Genomic DNA, 17,849 nt, shown 5'->3' on the forward strand with positions numbered 1-17,849 from the left:
GCTGCAGAGGTGGGTAATGAGGCCGAACATCAACAACAAAAATCAACCAAGACTGCTCACAATCAGCAAATAACACAATCCTCATTTGTTTACAGCGTGTATGACAGGTTAGACTACTATTTTTATTAACAAATCAATATATTTAAGATTTTACAAAAAAAATTCCATAACTTTCCTCCCAGTTTGGACATTTTTAGGTTTCAAATTTTCCTTCCTGTTTGGAAATCATGACGTCACACTAGGGAATTCCATAAAACATAGCAATTATGTCGTACACTGGGCCAAAACTCATCAAATGTACACAGATATTATAATTTGACAAATAGAAATGTGAGAAAAAAAATGATGCTTAAAGTATCGGAACAAATGTGTGTGTGTAAATTTTAGATAAAATTCTCCCAGTGTGATGTCCTCAAAATGTTTAGAACTCTCTACTTCCTGTAATTTTCAACATATTTTTTCAATTTTTTTTTGACAAATTCCTTCTTGATTTGGGTAAAACTATCATTTATATTTACAAAAGGTACTATCCCACCAAATTATGTCAAAATTAGAGAATGATAAACGTATGCACTGAAACAAAAACAACCAATTCAAACTAATGTTCTCCATGGGGCCCATTCTAAACCCGCTAACGCTCTAGCTGATAGTTTAAAAAATTCTCATACTGAAATATAAACTCTTAAAGCTCCTAGATCTGGCTGACTGACTTTAGCCATGTTACAATGTTTGTAACTCCTCAAAAACATACCTAGAGTTGTGTTTTGTTTCATTCATATGTTTCACACCTGCATTATTATTCTGTCTGCATGCCCAGAGCTGAAGATGCTCTGTTCCACCTTGTGGTGTCATTTAGTGATGGCTTTAAGGTTAACAACTATTTTAGCCTGTTTTACTCTTCAATACTCTAGAATAACATTACATTGTTGCTTTTATTTTTAATACTGTTTATGTTTTACCTTTTGTTCAGTTGATAGTGCCAATAGAAAGTCTCTAACTTTCAATCAGGCTAAATGAAGCTAAAACTGTAGCTGTAACTTAAAAGTTTGGCAAATTCAGAGCTGAAATGACGTGTATTACCACATGACATCACAAGGTTGAACAGTGTGTTTTCAGTTTGAGAAAAAAACTCAGCCTAAATATGTGAAGCACGTGTGAATGAAACAAAACACAACTCCAGGTCTGTTTGTGATGAGGAAACAACATTAGAACAGAGATCAGAAACAGTGCAATAGACACCCTTAAGTGAATACATCACAAATCAAATAGCAATCGCTCAGGCCTAGAAACTGCTTTGAACCCTGTCATGTTAACAGACTGGTGGCAAACCCAGGGTAATTATCTGGTGACTATTTGAACCTGAGTATATTAGAAGTAACAGTAAACGTATTGGCTTTACTACCCACCTCTGATGAGCTGACACCAGAGCTTGATTTTACAACTGTTTGTCAAACTCAACATTACCGAGTATAGAACAGTCAACTGTGAAAACATAGCAAAAGTGGCACAGTCTGAAAGCATTCGCCCTCTTATCAAAAGGAAGCCAGTTCAGATTATAGTGTTTTTGAGTCCCGGGGTTGGACAACCCTCTGTCTCCACAGGACTACTCCAGTCACTCTTTGCAACAGGAAGGGCATCTGGCTGAAATATCTTCCATGAGATTGTCACTGTGGCACCCAGATCTATCTTTTTCAGATAATTTGGAAGATGAGGAAATAAGGAAGAATATGTCTTATTAAATATAAGGTGTAGAGCCCTTGTTGACCTGGTTCTTTGATACAAAACATGTGCTCATGTACAATAAGCAATAGTCCGACCATAGAAAAGCAGCTAATGTTGAGACACAGAGTGGATGCCCATGAGACAGCGCCCCCTATGGTATCAGGACGCTGCGTGGGGAGCTTTGCTCTTGGTTTGGGGGGCTCTTGGGCGCTCCTTGGCCCGGGTCTCTGCAGGGGAGGGGGCTCTGAACAGGAAGGTGTGCTTGTGGTTGCTGCTCTTGTGCGAGGGGCAGGAAGGGGTTGCTCCGGGGTGCGGCTCGCTGCCGGAGCTCTGCTGATTGGTGGACATAGTATGGGGCGTGGTCTTGGGTGTGTGGTGATTGGTGCAGGCTGTATGGGGCATGGTCTTGGGTGTGTGCTGGTTGGTGGAGGCAGGAAACAGGAAGGTGCTGTTGTTCGCGTTGTGGTTGAGGTTGCGCCTCTTGCCTGTGCTGATGGGGGTCTCTGGGGAGGTGGGCTCTTTAGGGATGGAGACCTGGGCCAGCCTGGTCCTCAGCTGCTGCACCTCCTGGGCCAGCCGCTCGACAGGGTGAGGCTGAGGGGATACCAGGGGGTGGGAGAAGGCCTGCACACACAGGACAGAGTGTAAATAATTCTGTGTATTTTCATATGGTCGGTGTACAGGATCTACCTGCCCACTCCACATACCTGTGCATGAATGGCCCCCCTCAGGTAGCACTGCCTCCACAAGCCCATGCAGGGGCCCATCAGCAGGGGCAGCAATGGTTCATAGGGATCCAGGGGCCCCTGGGGCCCCAAGTGTGTAGTGAGGCTGTGTGGGAACTCAGCCAGTGCCCAGGCCTTCAGCAGCCGCTCCAGCCCTGGCACCTGCTCTGAGGACAGCGCCCTCCGATGGCTCTTCCGGTACACGCCTGAGCTGTTGCCACTGCGCCAGGGGGGCAGGTGGGGCGGGCAGGAGAAGCTGCCCCGGGACAGAAGGAACACAGAGCCGGGAATGGTGTCTGTGATCTGTAGAGAAACACAAAAGAAAACTGTCAGACAGAGCTCTCCATCTCACTCCCAGAGCACCAGACACCTGAAGACCTAGTCAGGCAGAGGAACTAGCTCCTGTGAACAGCTTGGCCATGGTGAGAGCTACAGGTGCAGTCTATGGGAGGGGCAGAGTGTAGAGAGCATCTAGCATTGTTCCTCACCTTAAACATGTTTCTAATTTAAACAATAACTAAAGCAGTTAATCCTTAACAGTGCTAGGGATTAAGAAAAAATCTACTATTTTACACATTCAGACTCACTCAACAAGTTTAAAATACACAAACAAAATACTAAAAATCTACTTCACTGCTGATGGGCTGATTTGGTAACACAAACAATTTGTCCATGATAAAAAAAAATAGTTTCTATATAGTAAATAAATCAGGTAGTGAGAGTTGCCTGTACCTGGAACTCAAAGATATAGATGTTTTTTATCCACGAAAACATACAAACCACATAAATAAATACTTAAACCCATTGCACACTACAGGATTTTTCAGTGAGGATAATTGTATGAGATTTGAAATCTTATCATCCAGGGGAAAGACCGCACAACACAGGAAACGGCTAACTTTTATCTTGTCTACAGTAAAACGCCTCTCTTTAAGACTCCAAAATGTTAGGAAGGCCAGAGTATCGCAATTTTAGTTCAAATGCAAGTCAAAACTGTGTTATTATTTGTGAAATGTGGTTCAGTAGATCAGATAAATGCTTTTTAATGCACAGAAGACTGATGATACTCTACACAGGAAGTAGAGTGGTGTTTACTGTAGCAGCAGCTTCAGCCTGATCCTCACTGTGTGGATTTATTTTAACAGACACATATGAGGAACTACTCTGGTCTTCTTACTTTTTAAAGGACAAGCTGCCTCATTATTTTGTATTAGTTGTATTAGTTTGTATCTTGTGCCTCTGTGTCCATCACTCCGTCTGTTTCCGTCAGTTTTATTGGCTGTTACCGTAGCGCTGCTGTAGTTTTGTGATTATGATATGAAAGAGCAGCTTAGAATCACACACCACACACATAAGGAGCGCAGCAGATTCAAAATGGCATACAAAGATCCAAAGTCGGGTCAAGCCTCCTCGAAGTTAGGAAGAAGCAAGTCCTTAATCTGGCTATTACACCAGGTCTGTTACCATGACTATGTGTTGATTGACAGACAGATGTGTTGAGCCATACCCGCAGCGTGTCCGTGCCTGAGTTGAGGTTGCCATTGAGCAGAGGCTGGACCGAAGGAGGGCAGGCCACAGGCTGGGTGAAGGCCGCCTGCCTCTGTTTACTGTACTGCAGGTCCCAGTCCCAAACGGGGGGTAGCGGGGGGTCACAGCTGTCACCCGGGTCAAAGGTCAAGTCTCTCCAGCCCTCTACCCGTGTGTATGACTGGCCAACATGCTGGGAATAAAAACAACAAATCCGACATGTTAGACTGGTATAGACTGATTTAGAAACTTTTCCACCCATGAACTATACTATATAAACTACAGGATTAGCGTTTTTTATGTAGAGTCAGACCCCATGGAGACACAGGGAGGGCATCTGTCAAATGGGGACATTTCAGAACATGTTTGTACAGCAGTTAGCAGTTTTTATGCAGAATACGGTCATTCTCAATGCCACTAGTTAGGTCAACGTAAAAGAGCATTCTCTCTGGTGTGTGGGCCGGTGTGAACCCAACAGTCACACTCTGGGCTGCAGTAAACAGCCGGTTCGACGGGACGTCAAACAGGAGGCCTCAGAGTGGCTCCACTTGCACTCTGGAGTGAGTGTAGTGTGAAAGCAGCAGATCTCGGGCCAACCAAAGCGGTCCATTGTGAGAGTAAAAGTGTTTGGAATTGGGCAAAACAGCACTCGGATCAGATATATTTGTATGAATGGGCACTGCGGAGAAGCCGTTTAACACGTTTAACACTTTGACGAGGCCATTTGGATCAAATATCACCGATAGTGTCTTACTGCCTCTTTCTGTGCATTTGAGCCTGCGTCTGTCTGCGCAGGTGACTCTGTCTGTTGTTCCAAAAAATATTTCTCCTCCACCATCTGTGCGTACCGTCCTTACGGTGTATTTAGTCACAGGGGAAATAAAAGACCCCGGCGTGTAGGGAAAGTCTGTGATTTGCCAATTGCATCCATTCAAATTGAGATTTCGATTTGATTGTGATTAATCTTTCAACCTTTTGTGGTGGCACTTCTGCTTAAGAGGGAATCCCATTCATTTCAATGGAGAATTTGAGAAACGTTTTGCTGCTAAAATCTGATATAAATGTGTAAAATGTTCATTGCTCATGTCAAGTCAACAATGCACCAATCCTCTGGAGGCTTTAAATGGCTTTGGAGTCCTGTAGAACCTATTTGCTGTCAAGATCAGCCCCATGCAAAATTATACAGCCTCAATGTCAACTTCCAAAATTGATACTTTGGGGCTGAAGTTATTCAGACCCTGGGGGTGTGATAGTAACCGTAAGCACTGCTGTCTGAAGCTGTTACTTAAGTTAGACTTTAATCTGAACTTTTTTTTGACACAGTTTGGCCATAGGCAACTGACTTAGCTAGAACTACAACAGGAGAGCTAATTTGTGCTGTTAAACAAGTCCGTCACACATAAAAATGCTAGCTAGCATTAGCCAACAGCTTTTCAGTTAGTCACTCTCACTGTCACCTAAGCAGGACTGCTCGTATTAATCACAGGCTCCTGAAAATGTGCTGTTTAAATCCATTTTGTGACATGACCAGCTGTGCCCAACCTGTCAGTCTGGTAGGAGGCAGTACCTGAGTCCTCTTGAGCCGTTCCCTCTGCGAGTTGGACAGGAAGGTGGAGAAGAGTGGCAGATGCACACTGTCATGGAGGGCCAGCAAGAAGTCCTCTGTGAGCTGGAAATGAGATGGGAACTGTGCCCACAGCTGCCACACGCAGTCCAGGAAGAGCAGGAACACCGGAGACTAAGAACATTGGAAAAGAGCAGGGTCAGAGGTCAAGAGTAATATATAGTACAGTGTAACAGAACTCTTACTTGAGTTTTTTGTTTTTGAACATTTGTGTTTCTTGTACCATTCCCTCAGATATGATTTAGTTCGTCAAATTTTTGTGGTCTGGTCTGGATTTTGTGCTTTATTTAATGTTTTGTCCTTCCATTTACATTCACTTCAAATTACAGGTACTCTTACTTGAGTAGTAGTGTCCCCAAATACATAATTTTACCCTTATTGATACTTAGACTTTTACTTAAGTTTTTTGCACCACTACTTTATACTTCTAAATGAGTAATACTATTCTATTCTTAGGCTGACAATGGCTAAACTAAACTTCATCTTCACCTACTGCTTCCTGTAGTTTCATTTCTGTTTTTGTTGAACTGCGTGAAGCATCTTTGAGTGTCATGGTAAGTGTTATGTAAAGCCCATAGTTCCCCTTTCACACATAGGTCCCAGAAAATTGCCAAGTACAAAATAATAAATACAGTTCTGGCTTTGTTGACCCTGTTGTGGAAAAATGCTGGTAAATTCCCGAGTCAGGTTGGATGTGTGAATGGGGTGAATGAGTGTTATGTATTACTAAAACCTGCATTTTTCGATCTGGCAATTTCCTGGGTAAATTATGGAATAGGGAAGGCTAATGTATGAATAAAGCCAGTACCACAGCTTGGTTTCCTTGGTTGCAAAGTTGCTTACTCAGTTACAAGCTTGATTTCCTAATTACACGAGTGATTCCATGCATTCCATTGCTATAATGTAAATGATGCAGCAGAGTGTAGTTATGTGAGAGCCAAATGTCAGACTATGTGTGAACAGACCACACCTGCAATGACTGATGCCTGTGTTAATGGGGGTCGCTGCTGAGTGTTTTGACATTCTGTACCCGGCAATTTCCTGTGAACTATGTGTGTATAAGGCTTTAGCGAGACAGTGTGGGTGTGCTGTACTGACCTCGTCCTTGTCACTGTCCCGGTGGTAGTTAAGGCGGCTGCAGAAGCGGTGCCCCCCTGTCACCCACTCCTTCTGCACCAGGCCCTGGAAGCCCATCTGAGTGCGGCTGTGGGGGTCACACATGAGCTGCACCAGGGAGGACACCAGGCAGCCCATGTCCCGGTCCTCCGCCTCTGCAAATCACAAACATCACAGTGGTCATAGACCCATGGGGGAGATCGAGGGACTCAACACAAACTTAAAGGTGCACTTAGGCCTATTGCGACAAACACATTTTGAAGTACGATATATTTTTAAAGAAAATATAGACCAGGGGTGTCGAACCCATTTTCACCGAGTGCCACATCAGCAAAATGGTTCCCCTCAAAGGGCCAGATGTAATGTAAAATAAACTACTTTTTTAACTTGTTCATTAATTGTTTTTGTATTTATTACTTATTCAGGTTACAACTATTGCATATGCATGTCCATAAATGTAAAAAATATGGCTGTATAACTGCGCATCTCCTGATAAATTGACATTTCAAGGCAGTCATACGTTTTAATCTACCTTGTCGTGGGCCACATAAAATGGGTCTTGAGTTTGACACATGTGATATAGACGAGAATGTCATTATGCCGCTGACATGTTAACCCTAAAGCAGGATTCCCCCTTAAAAATTTGTACAGTATTCTTAATGAACCTGAACTATGAAATAAATAAAGCACTTGAGCGATAGTAAGCTCAAATCTTCAGAAAAGTATAAAAACGTTCCAAACTAGTACAAAGAAAATGTCTCCATGATGAATATTGGCTCCAAAAATGATTGTTCCATCATGTACTGAATGTACTCAAGTTGATGTAGTCATTATCGTGACAGGCCTAAGTGCACTAAGTAACTTTTCTGGTCGGGTCTGCCAACAGCTTGTCTTTATGGAGATTATTGCTTGACCTTGAATGTTCCACAGTATGGCATTCTACTCCATCTTACATGTATTTGATTACTACTGGTCACCTTTCCACAAATCTGACCTGTAACTTGTCTCCATGTTTAATACCAATCTGTTAAACAAATAATATATACATCTGTAACATCTCAATGAAGACAAGCAGGTGGTGGACCCTCTACCAGAAAAGTTACACAGCCTACCTTTAAAAGTACTGCTAACCCTGGAGTTTAGATCTCTACAAACATGTTGAAATGTTCCTGTGAGTCAGATATGAACTGAATCTTGAGGTCTAAAAATATTGCAAATATAACAATTTCTCAAGTATTTTGCTGGTGAAAATCAGGGAGCAGAAGCATAATTGAGATAATCATGAGTGTCGCCCTCTTATGAGTGTTGATGGAAGTGCAGTGTGGATGCTGGGGCCCGGGTGACTGAATGACAGGACCAGCGGATGAGGAGACTCACCCTGCAGGGCCACTGTGAGGTGCCCGCTCCGGAGCAGACAGCACACCTCCGACGCCTTCCTCAGACACAACCTGCACACACAGCACCAACAGCTTTAATGCCCTTAATCCAGTTTAATCTGTTACATATAAATGTTGACTAGTACATTTCTGTTTTAAATTGTTGTTTTGATACATGGTCAGATCATAGAAATACAAAATTATTTAAGAGCTTTTCACCATCCTCCAGTGGACTACAGCCACAGTGTAAGCTGGTCTCGGGATAGAGATTGCTTTATGTAAACAGTGGTGGGGGATAACCAGTTTAGAAGTTACCTGGTGTAGTGGGTTATGGGGTAGTGGGTTACCTGGTGTAGGAGTTACGTGGAGTAGTGGGTTATGGGGCTGCGGATTACCTGGTGTAGTGAAGCCAATGAGTGCTCTCCAGAGTGGACAGCCATTTATCATCAGGCACAGACACTGAGCTGGACACATCTGCACCGCAGGGACATGGACGACAAGAAGGAATGATTAGAATAGTTCACCACGAGTTTAAAGTCGCATTAACAATAGTATTTGGATTCTCTATTGACTGTAATGATTATTTAGTGTCAGTCATACTCAGATGGGTTCCCTCGTGAGTGCATGTTAACCACTTACTTTAGTACATTTTTACTGATTTGATCGTTGTCATTAGGGTTGTATTATTTTGCACGGGGGCACGATTTTGACAGCAAATAGGTTCTATACAGACTTCAAAGCCGTTTTAAAGCCGCCAGAGAATTGTAGCATTGTAGACTTGTTGGTGCAAATGAATGTTTTATACAACCTAGTTTATATGTCTTAGCGGTAAACGTTTCTCAAATTCTCCATTGAAATGACTAGGATTCCCGCATAACTGGAGGTACCGCCACAAAGAAAGTGGAGTTTAGAAGCATGTAGAGGCAAAAGGGGGCAGGGTGGAATAAGGTCAGTGGAGCTCAACAGTGTCCATCCACCCCCTGGTTCCAGAAAGCTAATGACCACAAGACCCATCATATTTATTATCTGTTTCTGAAACTTCATAAACTAAGACAGAGTATAAGGGTCACTTAAATAAAAAAAATTATGCGGGCGCTATGAGAATAAAGTCGTAGCACTTCGACAATGTAATATTACGAGAATAAAGTCGTAATATTACGAGTCATATTTTTATGAGAATACAGGCTGCTGTGTGTGAATGAGTGACCAGTGCCTTATGAAGAATTTGAAGCATTTTGTTCAGATATAGCAATTTCTTCTAAATCTGTATAGTTCCTTCAACTAAACAAACTCAAATTCTTGCAGTGTCCCTTCAAAGTACTTCTACTGATGATAGTGTGGTGATGGTGGGTTAAAAGACACAGTATTTCATCGTGCGTAAACCCCAGTTGAAAGTTTATCTGAACAAAATGCTCCAAATTCTCCATAAGACACAATGCACTGGTCACTCATTCACACACAGCAGCCTATACTCTCATAGAAATACGACTTTATTCTCCTAATATTATGACTTTTTTCTCGTAATATTACGACTTTTTCTGACTTCGACTTTATTCTCATGAAATTACAACTTTAATGTCGAAATGCTATGACTTTATTCTCGTAGCGCCCGCATATTTTTTTTATTTATTTAAGTGACCCTTATACTCTGTCGTAATAAACTGCCACGTTATTAACACATTTTGATGAATCTCGCTTTTTAAATGTGCTTTTTGGGCCTAAACAACCGCATTATGCATATAAGTTAGCACGTAGCTGGTCAGCCTCCGCAGTGTCTTTGAACTCTTACCATGTGAATTTTTTGAGAAGTCTGTGGGGAAAAATGGATGGAAAATTTACTTCCGGAACCTGAGCAACATGAGTCACTGTTGACCCATTTCTTTACTTGAGTTATGTTGTAGCCCTCTGTCCTCCTCCTGTGTTCATATATAAAATACTGACATGGTGCAGACTTTACTGGCATGTTTAAACAGCAGAGAGCAGAAAAGCAGCAGAGAGCAGCCCCAGAGAGTGCCCCTGTGTGCTGTAGGCCTACTGAGTGTTGGTGTAGTGGGCTAACCTCCTAGGCACAGTGCCCGCAGACGGCTGTGAGCCAGCTGGACGTCCAGAGGCGAGGGCAGATCCTCCCCCAGCTCCACCACCACACACAGGGACGAGTGGCCCCCAAAAAGGATTAGCTCCAGGTTCCTGCAACACATCACAGTCAGCACCCCATGTCGTAGAGTACCTAGGCACTAGAGTACTCAAGTACTCGTTTCCCAGAGTCTCAAAGCACCCGAATCCTAGAATACCTGACTCTTAGAGAAGAATGTTGTGAAATGTAGTGAGAACCTATTGGGTAGGGACTTTGCTCTGACCAATGGGTGTACACGGTTTCTACTTTGTCATTTCCTGCACTATTTGTAGAGAGAACCTGATCTGCAACAAATGAAAACTGTAACAATGTTTCAACTATAGGCCCCAATCAAATCAGTTAACCGGACAAACAGGTGTGAAATCAACCCTACAGTACTTGAGTCCTAGAGCACCTGAGTCCTAGAGTAGAGTAGAGCATATTTCCATGTACCCCAAGAAAAGGGTGTCTGAAAAACAAATGAGCGTAGTCAGGTGGACAGGACTAGTATAGGGCTGTGTGATGGAGGGAGCAGTACCGTATGTCATCCTTCTCATGGTAGATGTTGTTTTGGAAGCTGGACATTCGCAGGAGATCAGCCCCACGAGGGTGTCTCCAGCTCCAGCGCTGCAGGAGACACAACATGGAGAGAGGAGCACATCAGAACAGGTCTGAGCACACAATGAGGGATGAGTCAATATGGATATTTTTAAACAAAATACCAGTTATTTGTTTTTAAAAAACATATCAAGGCATACAAATGTACCTTCAGTTGAAGTAAAGATCACATATTAAAGTTTGTAAAAATAATAACCAAATGTATTTATCTGTGATAGAAAATAATGTCACATGTCTGTGTAACATACAGCTATAAAACGCTCTCCCATTTCCATTTGGACTCATCAGTCTGTTCAAAAGGGCACACAGAGAATGGGGCAGCACCAAAAAAAAAATCAGTATTGAATATCGATATCAAATCCCAATATTTTCTGATACCAAAATTGATACATTGGTATCAATATCTGCTGATACTGATAATGAAACCGATATGTATCACCAATCCCTACACACAACATGGAGAGAGGAGAGCAGGTCTGAGCACACCACATGGAAAGAGGAGCACATGAGAACAGGTTTACATAGCCACACAGGCAGTACCAGACTGTCTGCACTCACTGGGATACGGCCCTCGCTGAAGTGGGCAAAGCTCTTCTTCAGCTCTGTGTCCAGAACCCTCTGCGGCACCACCACGAAGCGAGGCAGACTGCACCACAGAGAAAGAACAGGGCATCACACAACAGACTCAACTCAGCTGTTTCTTGTGATGTTTATACATTAGATTGAAATTGTACTTTAGTTTCTCTATTTATTTCATACCTTGATAGTTTTGGTGCACTCTGCTGTCTTACATAGTGTCTGCTGTGATGTTCAGTCAGCTGATTTAAACAGCTGTTGATGCGGTCTTCCTATTTGGAGCAGTAGGAGCCATCTGCTGTCCAACTTCTTCAGGTGTGAAAAGTTGGTACGCTTCCTCATCCCGATTTTCACTCCGATGGCTGTGTTTCTCAATGGCCTCCCTAATATTCAATATGGTACTTGTTGCTCTCTGTGCCTCTGACCTTAGCATTATCCCCATCCATGAGATGATTTTCCCTCTTGCAGTGGTCTGTTCTAAAGCACTTCCTGGGCTTGTTGCTTACAGGGTTGGGACAACTTTCTTACACTTGAAGCAGCATCATCTGCAGTTCTTCCTAACTGTATCCCAAGTAGGTAGAGAACACCAAAATCTGTTTAAATCAACTGAGCAGACTCATCACAGCAACATCGCGAGACACTGAAGAGGAAGGAGACAGAGTGCTGCCCAAACTGTCAAGTTATGAAATAAACAGAGGTCTGTACATAAGAAGAATAAAGTATTGATATTTTGCAGCTGATTTCATCAACATTTCCTGAGGGTATGATGCTAACTGTAAGCACTACTCTATCTGAGGCTTTAGTAGACTTTAGTCTGAGATGTATTTTTACACAACCTGACCAGAAAGAGCTGGTTTAGTTGGAACTATGACAGGTGAGCTGATTTGTGCTGTTAAACACGAGCTAGCTAACATTAGTCACTCTCACCTAAACAGGATCATGAAGGCTCGTATTGATCACAGGCTCATGAAAATGTGTTGTTTACATACATTTTTCCATACATTTTTCACACTATCTTAAAACATTTTAGCAGTGTTTGCTAATGTGTGCAAGTGTGTCACCATGGAAACTGCTGAACATTCCACCATACAGATCTATGCAGAACACCCCCAGCATGATGTCACTGCAGTATTAATAATTCTACCAGAAGACCTAATGAACCTAATAACTATTAGATTGAAATGTTTGTTCCGCAGTTCTTTCTGTAGGCTTCAGTAATAAGCCTAGCAATAAATATGTCATAAGCACTTCAGCTGTGGATCTGTCCTCTAAGCACTGATGGAGTTACCTGGTGGCCATCTCGAAGCGTTCGTTGACCGCGCTGACCCTCCAGCCCACAGCCCCACAGCGCTCCAGCTCGTGCTCCCAGTCCTGAGCAGACTCGAACCAGTTCATGTGAGGCTCTTTGCTGCGGTTACTCAGGAACTGCTTCATCTCTGCACCACAACATCACACTGTCGGCTTGTATGCACATTATCAACCACGGATCCCGCACTTTGCTTGAAATCCCCTATGGCTGTGCTTATAAAACCTTTTTCTTATTTTCCAGGTTTTTCAAGATTTACAGGATGGGAAGTCTGTAGATGCAGCAGAAGCGCAGTCAGTTCAGTGTTGGTTATAAACTGGAGGATACCCGGTTCAAACACCCTAAGTACAGCACTGGTGCAGAGGGCTGTATACAAAGGCTATGATGCAGCCTGAATTTCCTGTGTTAGACCCATTATAGTGATAAGCATTTCTGGTGGTTTCCATGTGTGTGCCCCTTAAGTCTGGGTGGGGTTTTCCTCCATCAATTTAACACATGGACATTAGATTTGTACTGCAGCTTGGTACTTTGGAGAGCCATAAGCATACTATACCAGAACATACCACACAAGCATACTATCCCGGCGCACACTACCCCAGAGACTGTTGATTCACTGTACGTACCCACACTGCCGAGGGCCGCGTTCTGGAAGGACAGGACCGACCCGGGTTTTAGGGGCTGGTAGGTCTTAGCGATGGTGTAGGTCATCTGAAGGAACACAATCGTGTTAAAAAGCTTCATAATTGCACTGGTGTTCTTTACGATATTAGGGAGTTTTTTTTTGGTTTTTTTTATTACAATGGACGGCTTATACAGACAGTAAAATCAAAATCAAAATTGTCACTGAAAATGTGGCAACAATAAAATGATCTAGAGACTGGGGGTGGAGGACCTGGAAAACCTGAGCTGCAGGACCTGCGACTGACCTGAAGAAGCTGACTGGGGCGAGCCTGGAGAACCTGAGCTGGGGACCTTGCAACTGACCTGGAAGAGCTGAGGGGGGTGGACCTGGAGGACCTCAGCGGGACTAATCTGGAGGACTAATCTGGAGGGAACTGACCTGGAGCATCGGAAAAGAACGGACCTGGTGGACTTAAGGGGACTGACCTTGGGGATCTGAGGGCCTTGAGAAATTAAGGGGTCTGAGCTTAAGGGGACTGACCTGGAGGACCTGAGAGTCTGGGGTGAGCCGGTCGAACAGCAGACACACCACGCGCATGTCTCGGCAATACAGCAGCAGCTCCTCTGGGGTGAACTTCAGGGAGGACGAGGCGGTCACCAGCTTGGTCCGGTTAGGCCCCACTGAGAGAGACAGTGGAGGGTCAGACTAAAGGTCAGTGCACACGAGAGCCCAGCACCACCACATGTCACACTGCGTGTCAACACCAGGTTAAACGAGCTTAAAGACAACCCCAGCAATGCTTTAAATAGAGATTTTATCTGCAGGAGAGGATGTGAAGAGAGAAAATGTGTCTGTTTTAGCAAAAGACAAGCGTAAAGCTGGAGCTGCTGTTTCTCAGCCCACTCTGCACCTCCTGTTAGTCTATAAATATAGCATTTTCAAAGCAATAAAAGGGAACATGGTGATCTAGATATGTTATGTGTTAACAATAAATTCCCCATAGAAGTGTAATACCACCCCTTTAAAGTGAAAACTAGTGAAGCCTCATTGTGTATATTTGTGCTGCGTAGAACAAATAACTTGGAAATAACACAGTTCCTTATGTCTGAAAATTAAATGCTCAACATAAATGAGATGTTGGTTATCCATTTCTGCCATAGTCAATTTTATTCGCTAAATGCTAAATTACTAGACACCACTGAACGTCTCGTAGTCCCCATTTGCACCTATTGGGTTCTTTGACCTGCCTAGACTGAGACAAGTTGTTGTGTGACAGGTTTGGGAGAAAAGTGTTTTACTGTGTTTTATTGAAGACTTACCCACAACCACCTTCTCTATGGAGGCCAGAGCCACATCATGGTCCCCCAATAGCACAGGGTCTGCATTGTCCTGGAAAACACACAGGCATTTTGTACATTTCATCACCACCATTTAATCATGTTTACTTAAAAAGAGGGTTTTGTGCAAAATCTGCTTTTTTTCCCCTTTTTTGCTTTCTACCACATTATAACATTTTCCCCTCATCCAAAACATGCTTGAAGAGGTTTGAGATGTCATTCATGCATGTTTTTTAGTATCAGTATTTTAGCAATCTCTCCCAGGTCCTATTCAAACCTCTCTCCTCCTCTCCCCTCCTCCTCTCTCCCCTCCTCCTTCTCCTCCCTCCTGCTTCTCAATGACAGGGTGTGTATGGGGTACTCACTGGTGGGTTGGGGGCGTCTTGGGGCACGAAGGCCACCCTAAAGTGAGTGCAGAACAAGGTCCCGGAGAGCCACCCGCGCCCCTCTCTGGACGTCAGCTTCTTTCTCACCATCAGGACCCTCTGGAGGACACACTCACCTGTAGACACATGAGACAGGGGACAGTCAGGACCATGGAGGATAGGAGACAGACAGATGAATCGTGATATATCGTATATGGGGTATAATGGGGTTATATGGGGTATATCGTTTGAGGTGAAAGATGATACTGTGGCAAAAAAGAGAAGATATGAGAAGTAGAAGCACATGCTATAGCTATGACATAAATAGCACGAAACTGTGTAAAAATATTACAAAAGCAACCTTTAAACAGCCTTAAGCCCGTCACACACTACAGGATCATTTGCCAGATTTAGGACCCGATTTGCTTTTTCTTGATCCGGGTAGGCGTGACCCGATTTAAGATGCTCATATGCCATAGCACTCTGTCATATCGTAAATTTGTAACCACAAAACGTCACCACCGCAACTGCAAATAATGACCCTCAGTCCTCAAAACAGTGCTACTGTCCAGTTTGAAGCTTTAAAAAATAAAAAGGCAAGTGTGTCTGTTTACATCCTGCAGATTAGTGATAGTGACTTCCTGTGTAGTTTATCTCCAGCCTTCTCTGCATCAAAACTGAACAATTACACCACACTTAATACAAACTACAAATAAGAATAACACAGCTTTGACTTGTATCTAAAGTAGAAGTGAAAAGCTCTGATCTCTGAAAAGCTCTGAGTCTTAAAGTCAGTCGCTTTACTGTGGACAGAAAACAACTGACGCGAGGTGCGCTCACAACTTTTGGCTTGTGGTGTGCGGTCCCTTCACTGCCATATCCCACTGCTTAAAATCTCATCCGATTCTCTGTATATGATTATTGCAAATTTTCTCTTGTGATTAACATTTTAGGCCATATCTCCCTACCCCTACTGTTATTACTTCCAATGTCTACTAGCCATGCACCTAGCAGAAGGCCTGAAGTCCCCAGTCGATCTGCACAATAAAAAAAAAATAAAAAAGGATTATGATTAGATTTTAAAGTGACAGTATGCAACTTTCTGTTGGTGACACAACTCTAGGTATGTTTTTAATGCAGTAACAATATTATAACATGGTTTAAAGTTCACAAAAATCAAGCTTGTGTAATATAGGACCATTAAATTGTAACTTAAAGCCATAATGTGTAAATCCATTTTTCTGCGCAGACAGCCCAAATCAGTGAACTTATTATATCCTTCAAAACTGTCCTTAAAAATCCTTGTTTCCATAGTTCTTGCGGAGGTGCTGCTACAGCGGATCAACTCACACCTCCACTTTTCCAGAGACATCACACTCCATCGCCCAGCAACAAGAGGCAATGTTTCCATGGCAACAGCATCCGCCAACGCAGTCATGCCATCATTACAAGATATACCACTGCTTATCACATCACAGTCTTAGGTTAGACTGGTGGATCCCAATCTGTGGACCATGGACTTTTAAACGAAACAGAACAATTTTAATTGTAATCAGAAATGAAAGAATAAAAAATACAGCTCTTTTCACTTGTAGACTTACTCACAGTGGGAAGAGTAACTACAACTTTTACTCAAGTAAGAGTACTGTTACACTGTACACTGCAGTATATTACTCAAGTAGGAGTAAAAGTATAAGGTCGTAAAAGAACTTCCCACCTCCCTCTCCTGACTGCAGCAGTGGGTGCCACCAGCAGAGGGAGCCTGTGAGTAAGTGTGTGATTGTCTGGTGAACAGGTCAGCAGGAGGTCAGGGCTCAGACACGTCCATGCAACTTTCATGTGCCGCTCTGTTTCACTTTCTCTAAGCTAATAAACACTAGCTCCTCTGTCCTCTCCTGTCCCCTGGTCTCCTCTGTCCTGTCTCCTCTCTACTGTCCCCTGTCTCCTCTCCCCTGTCTCCTCTCCCCTGTCTCCTCTCTCCTGTCCCCTCTCTCCTGTCCCCTCCCTCCTGTCCTTTGTGTCCTCTCACCTGTTACCTTCCTCCTGTCTCCTATCTCCTGCCCCCTGTCTCCTTTCATCTATCCCCTCTCTTCCGTCTCCTCTCTCCTGTCTCCTCTCTACAGTACCCTCCAGTCCCCTCTCTCCTGTCCCATCTCCTCTCATCTGTCTCTCCTCTTGTGTCCCCTGTCTCCTCTCACCTGTCCCCTCTCTCCTGTCCCCTCTCTGTCTCCTCTCTCCTGTTGCCTCTCTCCTCTCACCTGTCCCCTCTTTCCTGTCCCTTGCCTCCTCTCACCTGTTCCTTTCCTCATGTCTCCTCTATCCTATCTCCTGTCCCATCCCCCCTCTGTCCTGGCCCTGTCTGCACTCTTTTCTCTTCTGTCCCCTCTCTCCTGTCTCCCGTGTCCTCTCTCCTGTCCCTTCTCTCCTGTCTCCTTTCTCTTGTCTTCAATCTCCTCTATGCTGTCCCCTCCCTTCTGTCTCCTCTCCTTTCTTTTCTGTCCCCTCTCTCATTGTCTCTCCTCTCCTGTCCCTGTTTACCTGTCTCCTCTCTTCTCCTGTCTCCTGCCCCTCATCCACTCTCTCCTGTCCCCTGTCTCTTCTCCTCTCTCTTCCGTCCCCTGTCTCTTGTCCTCTCTCTCCTATCTCATTGTCTCCTCTCTCTTGTCATCTCCGTGTGCACTGCTCACCTTTCTTCTCCTCCTGTCCCCTCTTTCTTCTGTCCTCTCTGTCCTTGTCATCTTTTATTTTGAAAAATGACCGGATTCTCTCAGTTACATTTCCGTCACTTGAGCGGCGACAACTTAACCCACAAATTAGCAAAA

General features: G+C 43.8%; 1 protein-coding gene across 1 annotated transcript in view; it reads right to left on the reverse strand.

Moving 5' to 3' along the window:
- Window positions 1–617: 617 nt before the first annotated feature.
- Window positions 618–17,849, reverse strand: part of mtmr11 (myotubularin related protein 11) — a 37,381-nt gene continuing 20,149 nt past the window's right edge. Inside the window, exons 3-17 of the mRNA XM_033980720.2 lie at window positions 15,028–15,164; window positions 14,645–14,714; window positions 13,866–14,005; window positions 13,327–13,411; window positions 12,686–12,833; window positions 11,380–11,467; window positions 10,742–10,830; window positions 10,150–10,277; window positions 8,486–8,564; window positions 8,092–8,162; window positions 6,697–6,869; window positions 5,542–5,712; window positions 3,955–4,167; window positions 2,430–2,750; window positions 618–2,346 (exon numbers count right to left, since the gene is read on the reverse strand). Of these exons, the coding sequence (XP_033836611.1) occupies window positions 1,882–2,346; window positions 2,430–2,750; window positions 3,955–4,167; window positions 5,542–5,712; window positions 6,697–6,869; window positions 8,092–8,162; window positions 8,486–8,564; window positions 10,150–10,277; window positions 10,742–10,830; window positions 11,380–11,467; window positions 12,686–12,833; window positions 13,327–13,411; window positions 13,866–14,005; window positions 14,645–14,714; window positions 15,028–15,164 (2,378 nt within the window). The 3' untranslated portion in view covers window positions 618–1,881. The remainder of the gene's footprint in view (window positions 2,347–2,429; window positions 2,751–3,954; window positions 4,168–5,541; window positions 5,713–6,696; window positions 6,870–8,091; window positions 8,163–8,485; window positions 8,565–10,149; window positions 10,278–10,741; window positions 10,831–11,379; window positions 11,468–12,685; window positions 12,834–13,326; window positions 13,412–13,865; window positions 14,006–14,644; window positions 14,715–15,027; window positions 15,165–17,849) is intronic.

This window comes from Periophthalmus magnuspinnatus, chromosome 16 (assembly GCF_009829125.3).
Source record: "Periophthalmus magnuspinnatus isolate fPerMag1 chromosome 16, fPerMag1.2.pri, whole genome shotgun sequence".
Lineage (NCBI taxonomy): Eukaryota > Metazoa > Chordata > Actinopteri > Gobiiformes > Gobiidae > Periophthalmus > Periophthalmus magnuspinnatus.